The 11,440-nt window shown below is 43.9% G+C and overlaps 1 protein-coding gene across 1 annotated transcript in view; it reads right to left on the reverse strand.

Annotated features, from left to right (window-relative positions):
- Positions 1-10,825, reverse strand: part of PTPN1 (protein tyrosine phosphatase non-receptor type 1) — a 67,040-nt gene extending 56,215 nt beyond the window's left edge. The window contains exon 1 of the mRNA XM_041733051.1: positions 10,605-10,825. Coding sequence (XP_041588985.1) covers positions 10,605-10,667 — 63 coding nt within the window. The 5' untranslated portion in view covers positions 10,668-10,825. The remainder of the gene's footprint in view (positions 1-10,604) is intronic.
- Positions 10,826-11,440: the final 615 nt, after the last annotated feature.

The following is an 11,440-nucleotide window of genomic DNA, read 5'->3' on the forward strand; positions in this document are numbered from 1 at the left end:
AAATCCAGATTTGTATATGACTTCTCCTGATTTAGAAACAATGACAAAAATTTATACTCCTCTTTAAAAAACAACAACAACAACAACAAAAACAAAAACCCACTGCGCAGACCAAGTGAAGTAGGACCATGGGTGGCCAGTTTGTGATATCTAGGGAAGAGGACAGAAAACTGGGTAAAGGTCTAAATCTACATATTATCTCTTCTATGACCTACTAAATCAGGAGACTTTAGTTATTAGCACAATTCTTTGTCTCTCTTTGCAGTTGGGCACCAGTGTGAGCATGGCCACAATGCCACTGTCAAGCTGGATTCAGGACACAGGAGATCTGAAGCAGAGAACATCATCAAGGCTCTGACACCTAATTGTCCTCCTAAAGTATTTCCTGTTACTAAAGAACAATTTATGGTGTATAATACATGGTATTGCATGTAAAGCACTTTGCACAGTGCCTAGAGCATAGAGAATTCAATAAACATTAGCCATTTACTGGAATTTATTACGAAAGAGGGTAGAACATGGATCAGACTGCATTTCTTCCTTGAATGGGAGATATTAGTCCAATTACAAAACCCGAATCCTTTTTAGACATAAAAAGGATTTTCTAAGGAAAAAGTTTCTAAGGGAATGACATTCACCAATGTGGTATGCAGTAGTTTTATAAAATAATCTGATTTGTGGCCTCACTGAGCATTTTTATTATTTTTAAGGACATAATAATGGATTCTTAAAGTTTTAAGTTAATATGAAAATGTAAAGACCCATCTCCCTCTTAGATAAGGGACAATCACATAACATATAAAGCTACCAAATCTAGCAAGAGAGGACACAAACCCTCAAGTTTTCCAGAAATGGTGCCCCATTCTCCTGGCTCCTCATGTGACCCCGCAGTTGTAGTATGTTAGCTTCGAGTCATGCTGTACAGCTATCTCGTCTCATCACCATCTTGCATGTAACTCTTTCAAGGTCCCACAACAGTCAAGGCCAACTGAGAACCCGAACCCAGCCGTCTTTTTCCATTACCTCACAAATCCCCAGAGAGATGTCTGTTCAGTGTGGTTGGTTAAGGGTGGTAGCAAGGCAGCCTGAGACCAAAGCCTAGAAACACAACTGTCCTGTGTGAAACTAATCAGCACCAGAGAGGGATGTAAGACCTAGCCCCTGGGAGCAAAAGGCCCTATCAACCAAGGAGACAGGGTGGAGAAGGTTTCTGATACACAGCCAATCAAACCCTCGCTTCAGTAGTACATCTCAGGGTCAGTTATGCTCTTCTAAAAATCCTCTAATATTAACTGTGCCCTTTTAGCCACCAGCTTGGAGCAAGAGTTCCAAGCCTTTATGAAATAATCTAATTCACTCACTGGAAAAGTAGAGACATCACCAAGCAAAGGAATTAACGATTTCAAAAGAATGTTACTATGCTTCAAACTGTCCAACTTCCAAAATACCAAGAAAATATTTTGTGAAATGCAGGACAGTGGAGAATATAGAGTGTGTCCTACATTCAAAATCTGTCTTTCTAGAAAGCATGTTTTAATGTCAAAGGATATAAAGCAAGCTGTGAACAGCAGACTAAAATTAGCTCAAACCACAAATAACCTAACATACTTATCACTTCCTTAAGATCAACCTACAAAAATCAACATTAAAGGCATTTACAAAACTAACGGTGTGATGACAATTTATGCCTTTAACTTCAGCTGTATCCTTTCTTCCTTCTAAAACAGGCCCAACGTGTAAACATTACCAAAAAATGACATTTTATTAATCTGAAGGCAAGTACAAGGCAAACCATTAGAGCTAAGTTTTGCCCTGTAAGTAAAACAGCACGTACCATGCAGTTCAGTTCTTAAGTGGTTAGAACAGTAACCACCTCCCCAAACTGAAGATAGGAAATTTTAGAGGACAGACCGCACCCATCTCCAGCTGCGTTTCACACCAAGAACTAGGGACACACCAGACTCCTACTCCAAACCCAAGCTTGCCCCCATCTCCTAAAACCATTTATTTCCTACTTTCAGAAACAACAGCTTCCAACAAACAAAGTCTGTTGGGAAACAAAAGTTTCTTGTCATCAAGTAGGGGAACAAGTTGCAAAAGGAAACTCAGTTGACAAATACAGGTTCATAAAAAAAAAAAAGTACTAGGTTTGTTAACCTTTTGCAGTGATTCTCTCTGCATGATGATGATGTCTGGATAAGTTTTCTGGAGGAAATACAAGCTCACAAAGGACAAACAAGTGGTTCATCAAAGGTGAGTGTAGAACCTGCCAACTGCCTCTGTGTGCTCAGGACTGTCACTCAGAAGCATTCTGACAGGCAGACAGATAATGGAGTATAGTAGACCTGGGTGCTGTGGCTAGAACGATGAAATAAAAAACCACATATGACACTAATAATTCCTGGGTACAATAAGAAAAACTGGTAGTGGGAGGTGAAGGAACATTTACTATACTTAGAGATGGCACCATGAGAGGTGCATAAAGGATCCATTAAAACCCAGCACCACAGGGATGTGGCTTCTCAAGGACTGCCTAAAAGATGGGACCAGCTATCCACTGGTGTAGCTGAATCACCTGTACACTGGGGACGGTTCCAGAAATGTGGCTCTGGGCTTGTAAACCTGATGTGGTTTAATGCAACATCCTGATTTTGCACCATTCCGCTGTACCTCTTCACCCCACCCCTGAGGATGACCCAAAAGCCCCTGGCAACAGAGATGTTGTATCCAGGTAGTGGAGAACAATAACAGCTATGCTCCTAGATGCTCCCAACTCTCAGCTGCCTTTACGATACAGTGCCGAACAGAGGGAAAACAAAGCCAAAGGGCCACAACAAAGAAATACGAAACAGAATATCCCCCCACAGAAGACACAAAGTATCTTTTAAGAGGCGCCTCCTCTCGCTGCAAAAGGGTGCCCCACAAATATTTATGACCTAGTGAAGGCATTTCTTTCCCTCACCCTTGCAGAAGCAAAACTAACTCTATTTGAATAATGAAGCAGGACAAAATCTAAGAGAGATAAATATAACGGTGACAAATGTTTAACCATCAAGATAATTTAAAGCTAATTTACCACATTATGTTAAATGCAGTTTTGTCTATTTGTTCTCTTGAGTGAAGTTATATTCAGAAGTGATTTCATCCGCAGGCACTTTTAAGTAACCTCTTGTTCTTAAGAGAGCTCCAACTATTTGGAGTAATTACTTGATGTTCGCTTTCCTGTAAGCAATTCACCATAGTGTATAATTTTCTGAGTAATCAGGACTCAGAATAAAATCTTGCTAGGCTGCTCAGTGAAACTTAGTGTGGCAATTTTAAAATGAGATTCCTCAAAAGGAAGAAATGCCCCAAGGAGGAATCCATTAAGTAAGAAAAAAAAGTCAGGGGAGAAACATTTCATGAGAATAACAGGTCAGGAAGATGTTTTCCTTCTCTGGATCACTAACTAATACGTTTTAAAAACATGATTTGGAAACCTAGTTTTGCTATGCTCATCTTATCTTTGCAAGTGGTGTCGCTTGCCCACAAAAGCCACAAACACAGCCGAGGTTTTTCCTTCTTCATCTGTAGAAGAAAACATGCCTCACTCAGTCTTCGGGAAGAAGCCTGTGCATCTAAAAGAGAAGGAGCCCAGGACACAAGTCCCCTTTGGCCCAAAGGTTTATTACTTCAACAAGCAGTAACCCCTAAGTTAGGATCGAGAATTTCCCAGCATGGTATCAAATTAACAGTAGTAAACAATGCATGTAGGTTCCAGAGAAAATACAGACCTTAAGTGTCACTTTGCTAACCAGCCATGTTTACTTTATGAGTCCATATGGCAGAAGTAACTTCTTGAAGCATCAGCTCTATCTTAATTACTATGGACTACGTGCAAAACGGACTGCCTTGCTAGAATCGTAAGCATTTGGAACCGTAAACTGAATTAGGTCACCATTTTTTTTTAAGGCCAAAAATTATTTGTTATTAGCTGCTATTTATTCTGTCTGCAGTGTGACTCGTATCACATCCCCTCAATGGACTTGGGGGACTAGACTCTTCCTTGGCTATTCATCTTGGGGGGAAAAGAATCTTCCACATGAAATGGTCTTGTTTCCAGTTTTCAGACATTCAAAATTTAAAAACTGTTAGAAAGATACTCATGTTTATGTCAAGCTGCCTAGCTCAAAGGGTAGCAGCTCGTGAACTATGAAGCCCACTTCTACAAAGTATTATTTCTAAAGTGCTGGAGACTTAGGTACTTTCTTCCCAAACATGGCAGCTGTGTAAACTATCACACTATTCAAATGAAGTTTAGACCAGATGTAGGTTTCTTTCTAAAATTACATCACAAAGGGCAGCTACTCTTCGGGTACCTCGCTAGGGTTGAATCTTTCGTAAATTCTCAAGAATCAGTTCCTCTATCTTTTACAGGAAAAACCACCCAATTGCTACTTAGAGAAAAACTGCAAGCATATCTCGTATGTCAGTGCTACTCATTTTCCCACATTACTAAATCAAATGAACTCTACTTATTAAAAATGTTTAATACTTCTTGGAAAAAGGACTCAATTCTTTTGAACCGTTAACAATACTCACAAAACTCCTATGCATTTTTGAGCCTAACTGTACTCGTGGACACCCACACACCTTACAAAAGGGCGTAACCACTACAGTGTTCACGAGGATTACTTCAGGAACATTAAATTCTCTGTGTTTACATTAAAGACTTTTATTACTTGACGTGAACTTCATCATCAGTTAGGCCAGGATCATTTTTACAAAGGAAGGGGCCCATTTAGCATGCTTCATGACAGAGCTGGGACCAAACAAAATGCAAAAAATTAAACTACTCTCCCCTGCCCCGAAGTTTGGTCTGATCAAAGACCAAAACATCTGCCTTTACTGTTTATACTTTGCAAGGGGAGGGGGGGATCACAGTCTTTGTAAGGGTTGTTACTTTATGGAGAACCATATTTTATATCCCATAATCAAAATATTTTATAAGCCAACTATACGCAAAGCCCTTCTAGAAGGCATGTGAAAACAAGTCAACAGGGATGAGGACAGAGTAATTTGGTAATTCTTAGACAGATATAGCACCTCCAATTTTCCTATTAAGTTCGCCTCAATCCAAGTACAAATTTGTTATTAAACGTAAAGTTCCTATAAAACTGGTGGTATCAGCTCCTACTTGGTAAGAATTCAAGCCTTTCTTCCAAGCCACCACAGCAGGCAGTACTAAATTGCCTCAGCAGGCTATACCTTAAAACGTGGTGATTTTCTTCAAGAGTGACCTCTGCTATCAGGACTAATGCAAGCTAATCTAATTGTTTCTATCATTCCTTCCCCACCTAGAATGGGAACTGGGAAATAGGTCTTGTTCATCTCTCTACTGCCAGGGCTTGGCAGGGTGCTGCCAACCAATTTCATCCCCAGATTACTCAGGCACCTTGTTTCAGGTGCAGACAGCACCAAGAGAACGAGGGAAGAAAAGCTGACCTCCACAGCTCGGACTCCAGAGGACGCAGGCCCTGATGGAAAGAAACACAGCCTTTAAGAGCAGGGGTGCAGACGAGATAGGTATGAAGCTGTCTGGAAACACACATAGGAGAAAGGGCAAAATCCAAAGTGAGGAGATGCACACTTCAGCTGGGAGCCACAAGCCAGACTGTGGGAAAGGCAGCCTGGACAAAGTGCTAAGGCAAGACCCAAGACTGAAAGCTAAGGATGAGCCTAGAGGGCCCTGCACCTTCTAGTGCAGCCAGAAGAGAAGGCACACAGGAGGGGATGGCTGGAACCTGGCTGCCAGGCTAAGGAGTTTGGACCTTACAGGTACTATGAAAACACTAGAAGGAGTTCGACAGAAGGATAGGCGCAGGTCTGTTTTTATCACAATTATTCCCAGGATAATGCCAAGAATATACATGGTGAGACTGTGACGAGACCGTATTAATTTGTTACAGATTTACCTCATTTCTGTGGTGTGAAACTAAAAACAAGAGTCTCACAGGCAAAACTGGAGGACCCAGACCCTGAGTGGTAGAAAGGATGCCATGGTGGCCAATCAATGAAATGTGGTAGAGGGAATCTAGGACTAGCCCCGGCAGTCATGGACATTCAAGATGTGCACATCAAATGACTGGTACCAAACTACATCATCTTGGAAACAGCTAGGCCCACCTAGGACTTCCCATTTTCCCTGAACATGGTTCCTAGGAAGAACCCAGCCTGTTTGTCAGTATTAGCTCGTTAAAAATTAACCAACGAATTAACACACTGACAAAGTAATAAGAATGAACAAATTAACATAAACACTAGAGATGAATAGCAGCTTGTGCAAAATATGCAAGGCTCGCAGGCAGGTTTACAAAAAAGACCTGCAATTAAACAAACGGCATAAGACAAAAATTGCCAAAAGGATTCTCTCATCTAAAGATCAGAAAAAAGACAACTCAAAAAGGGGCAGGGAGGAGGGGACACAAAGAAGAGGCACAATTATTTCAGCGGTTTATAGTCTGAAAAACCCTACGGGGCATTTTTTAAATGTATTTCTATCACAAAATTCAGTATACATTCAGTGACATTATTCAATACCAGGTATTTGGGGATCCCTGGGTGGCTCAGAGGTTCAGCGCCTGCCTTTGACCCAGGGCGCAATCCTGGGGTCCCGGGATCAAGTCCCGAGTTGGGTTCCCAGCATGGAGCCTGCTTCTCCCTCCTCCTGTGTCTCTGTCTCTGTCTCTCTCTCATGAATAAATAAATAAGTAAATAAATCTTAAAAAAAAAAAATACCAGCTATTTTTTATAGATTTTGGGGACCCATTCATGCTAAAATGCGAACACAGGGAGGAGGGCCTGGAGCCCAATGGTAGGTCACTGGCAACTGAAAATCGTTCACATTACCATTATCCCCTGGCTGACTTTTCAGAGCCAACTGATTGATCTTATACAGCTTACATACTTCCAAAAGTACCAAAGTATACTTATAAATATGCCAGGGATGCCAAAGAAATAATAATAGCAAAAATACTTCCCCTCCACTATTTCTACTTGTGCTCCCAGTTAATCTGAGTCCAGACAATCACAGAGGTCTTCACACCATTTCCAAAGTGGTGATCAGACACCTAAATTTAGTTCCCTCAAACCCGGGCTACACGAGAACATTTAGATCTAATGGGTCACTCAAGATGACTAGGACTTCCCAATGTCTCCATGTCATTTCCGTTTGTCTTTTTTTTTTAAGTGAAGTGAGTCATATTGTATAGATCTTTCTCCTCTGCATAAAGCAGTTTTTTGTCTGAAAAGAATGATACTTCTAAATTATTAGGAAATTTTCATATTCATCTTCTTGGACTGTAACAATATAAGCTGTATACAGCAGTAAGGAATTTGAGTGAACTGTTAGAACATGGTTTTAACCTAAGTCAAGCATTCGATCATATTTCATAATGAAAGCAGCTATAAAAACAAATGTCAATTGGAAGAGTGGCCCACTTTACAAAGCCTGCCTCTAACATGGAATAAATCTTGACTTCAAGTCACGAGCTATTGTTGCAATCTCCTTTTTCTGAAACAATCACATCATTCACAGTGAAAAATAGTGAACAGTGCAGAGAATCAAAGAACTGGAGATGAGACAAACAGCAAAACACCTGACCCAAATCTGAAACTACAATCGGAGGGCAGCTCATTAGCTATCTTCATTCATTTCAGCCCTCTTTTCTCTCATATCAGCTCCGAAAAAACAATCCCTCTCCCCTGTCTGCAATCTCTCTCCTCTTCTCCACAGCCAGACCAACTCAAACTTCAGGCTCAGTGTTACTAGCACTTTTCAAAACAGGCACACAATTGCTTAAATGACAGAAAACAATTTTTAAAACCATCTACATATGCTATTGAAGCTGACTTCTTATATAAATGCTAATTAGTATCTACACGATTAGGGTTATTAAAAACAGTTATGCTCACTTTATCAAATTGAGCTAGCACAGAATCTTAGCACAGAATCTTCGCCTGAGATATTTGTTTCCTAAGCCACCATATTCTACGGCATGGCATTCGAGTCTACTTCACCCTTTGTTCTTCTCCCAATTGTTTCCAAGGTCTTGCTTCTTTTTGTTTTAGTTAGGAAAGAAGTATGGTAAGAAATAAGTGCAGTCTCATTTACAAAATTTTAAGCCAAAATTATATATCACTTTTCTAATCACAATAGACTACACAAGCTCAAATATCTTTATATAAGGCTGCCCTCATTGTGACATGTAATAAAGCACGATTTTTTTTACTTCTATATTCTATCAACAATAAACACGTTTCTTTGAATTCTTGAAAAATAATGGTTTTGGCAAACTGACACACTTTGGGGAAATTTGCCACTTTGGACTCGAGATCGTTTGAACTCTACGTTTTTAAAATTGCCACAGTTGCCCCATAAAGAGCCACTTTTAAACTTAAAACTGAGAGGAGATTCTGATTTCAATTTTAGAAAAGAAAAATATCTGTATGGAATAGGTGAGGAAGCCTACAGTGGACAATTCTTTAAAATAAAAAGAAGCCACCTTCTTTTGTGGATCTGCAATCCACTAAGAAGCTGGGGAAATCTCAACACATTGCAATGTGACTAACTTCTGGTGTTCAAATGTGACAGACAAACATAAGAACAGCAAGGGAAATCAACTGAAAACCAACATGCTTCATGCTGGTGGTTATGCCTAACAGAGTCTTAACAATGCTTGGGTGATGGATTTCCCCACTCTGCCCTAAAACAGTAGTAAAATTCAACCAAGAACTGGTTTTTGTTTTTCCCAAGAACTTTTTAGAATATGAATTTGTTGTTTGCCAACTTAGTTTCAGTACAGAAGATGTTCCCCAAAGCTTCCTGGGGGCCACCTCCACTTGTGATGGGGCACATATTCTAATCAACACTTTGAGCCAACAATCTCTTCATTTAAAGCCACTGAGACACTACTGCATTAAATTTGATGCAGAAAATTTGCCTACATGTTCTCAAAGTCACTAGTGGAATTCATTCAATTAACTCAGACTAGAGAGAATACAAATTTCACATATTGATTCAGCACACTTATACTGATTACAGTGGTTACAAATATTAGTCTATCAAGAAGTTAATATCCATTACAGTTCTAGTAAGAAGAATCCTGTCAAAATAAGCTTGATGCAAATCCACATGAAGCCAAGCCTGCCAAAAAAAGGCTTTTGTTAGGCAAGCATACCAAAAGAACTGCTTAAAGCTTTTTTCCTTTTTAAGTGGAGCTCAAAATAGACTTTAATTCTACCAGCTGATGGATCTCACAATTTGCCTTTTGGGCCTATAAGCCGAAAACAGAATAAACTGCATTCTCCCTTTACACGAGTAACAGAATCTCCCTATTCCCTCCGTCGCTTATTTAAAATACCGAGTGTGGTTGTGGTTAATCCTCACAACCCCCGCAATGACATTTAATCGGGAGCCCGTGTTTTCTTTAGAAGATTTAGCTGCTTATGAAAGCGGACCTTTTCGTGTTGTTAATCTGATGCTGCAGATAGGTGAGAAACCCTACCTTCCTAACTTTTTATTTATGAGCCACGTAACCCACAGGGAGATGGGAGGACTGGGAGAGAGGGCTCAATCATCTCAGCCAGGACAAAAAGGAGAAGATGCTCACGGGGGGAAAAGAAGCTATTTTAGAGAAGGGGTGGGGGACAAAAAAAACAAACAAAACAAACAAACAAACAAAAAACCGTTAACGGTGACATTTTGGCCCCAGACTAGTGGGTATCGCGGGCCTTCTGGCTGAAAAGCGCTCTGGCCCGACCCCGTCGGGGCTCCCCTTTCAGCTCACAGCGCTGAGTCGTCTCTTCCTCTGACAGATCCTCCCTGATCCCCCTGGAGGTGGCCCACCTTCCAGGCAGCGACTCTACCCCGTTAGGATGTCTTGTTTTCTTCACAGCACGTGTCACAGCCTCAAAGGGCTCGCTCGTGTTTCTGCCCCACTCGACTCTAAGCTTTGGCGAGAAAAAGAGGGTCCTGCCCGTCTTCCAGCGCCGTGCCCAGCACGGAATGGGCACGCCGATTCCTGTTCACTCAATGAATGAGCAGGAAGGGGGGGAAGGGGGCTGTCATCCTTGGGACCTGACACACACCGGTACGAGGGGAAAGGAAATGGGACGGAGGGAGGGGGGGAGTAACCCTTTCCCCCCAGGGAGACAAAGGAAGAGCGTCTGAGGTGGTCCAGGCTAGAAAAGGAAGTGGGGGGGGGAGCGTGTGTTCCATCAACCCCCGGGGGACAAAGAGTGGATAAGCAGGGGGGCGGGGTCAGGGGGCGAGGGCCCCGCGCGGAGAGCACCGACGGGAGGCCTCCAGGCTTGAGAGGTCACCCGGGTTGGAGGATACGAGGTGGGGGGGGGATCCAAGGGGTCCGAGAGGCCCCGGAGAGACGCAGGCCCACCCGGGGGACAAAGAGACAGGAGGCCGCCCCGTGCCGCCGGCGGATCGAATCCTCACGCAGCGGGGCGGAAGCGCAGGGCGAGACCCAGAGGCAGCACCGGGCCCGGGGGTCTGAGGGAAGGTTCACGCGGCCTAAGCGAGGGGCCTGCCGCGCTCCGGGGCGCTACCCCACCTGGTAAATGGCCGCCCAGCTCCCGGCCTTGTCGATCTGCTCGAACTCCTTTTCCATCTCCATGACGGGCCAGGGCGGCTGCCGCGCCTCCTCCTGGGCCCACTGTACCGCCTGCCGCTCTAGGCCGCGCCGCGCTCTCAGCTCGGAGCCCCGCCGCAAGCCTCAACTCCCGCCGCTACTGCCGCCCTAGCCGCCGCCGCTGCTTCTTCATGTCAACCCGGCAGCCGGAAGTACGCACCGCGCTGCCGCAGGCTCCGCCCCCCGCGTGAGAGAACCAATCAGCGCCCGAGACTGTCGGCAAGCACTTCCGCGGGGCGGAGCCCGGGGGAGGTGCTGGGGGAAATGGCCTCGGCCCCGCGAGACGTCAGGCAGCGTGCGCTCCCTTCTCCCCCCCCCCGGGGCTCGGGGCTTGGGCGTGGCGCGCGCCCGTTGCCTAGGCGACCCCGGGAGCCCCGCCCACGCAGCGTGGGTTTGCACGGCCCCAGGGGATCTTAGGTTCGAGCCTCCACGCAGCCCTTGGAGTCGCAGAGTGACCTTGAAGTAGCCGTGAATCTTTCCCGCAGCGCCGAGGCCCCGGCCTCAGTGCTGCCAGCTGGAGTATGGGCCGAGGGCTGCGTGCCTGCTGCCCCTCAGGCCAAACGTCTGCCCCCTTTTCGTGGGTACTGCCCTTGTATGAAACGCAAGATTTCTGCTTGAGGCCTCCCGTCCTGGGCACTGCAGGAATGAATGGATCGGAGTCTTGGAATGATTTTCAATATTCCTCAAAGTAGCAAGGAAATGCTGCCCAGACGACTCGGTGGAGCACAGATTACATGGCACATTCATCTATTGGATAA

This window comes from Vulpes lagopus, chromosome 18 (genome assembly GCF_018345385.1).
Source record: "Vulpes lagopus strain Blue_001 chromosome 18, ASM1834538v1, whole genome shotgun sequence".
NCBI classification, from domain to species: domain Eukaryota; kingdom Metazoa; phylum Chordata; class Mammalia; order Carnivora; family Canidae; genus Vulpes; species Vulpes lagopus.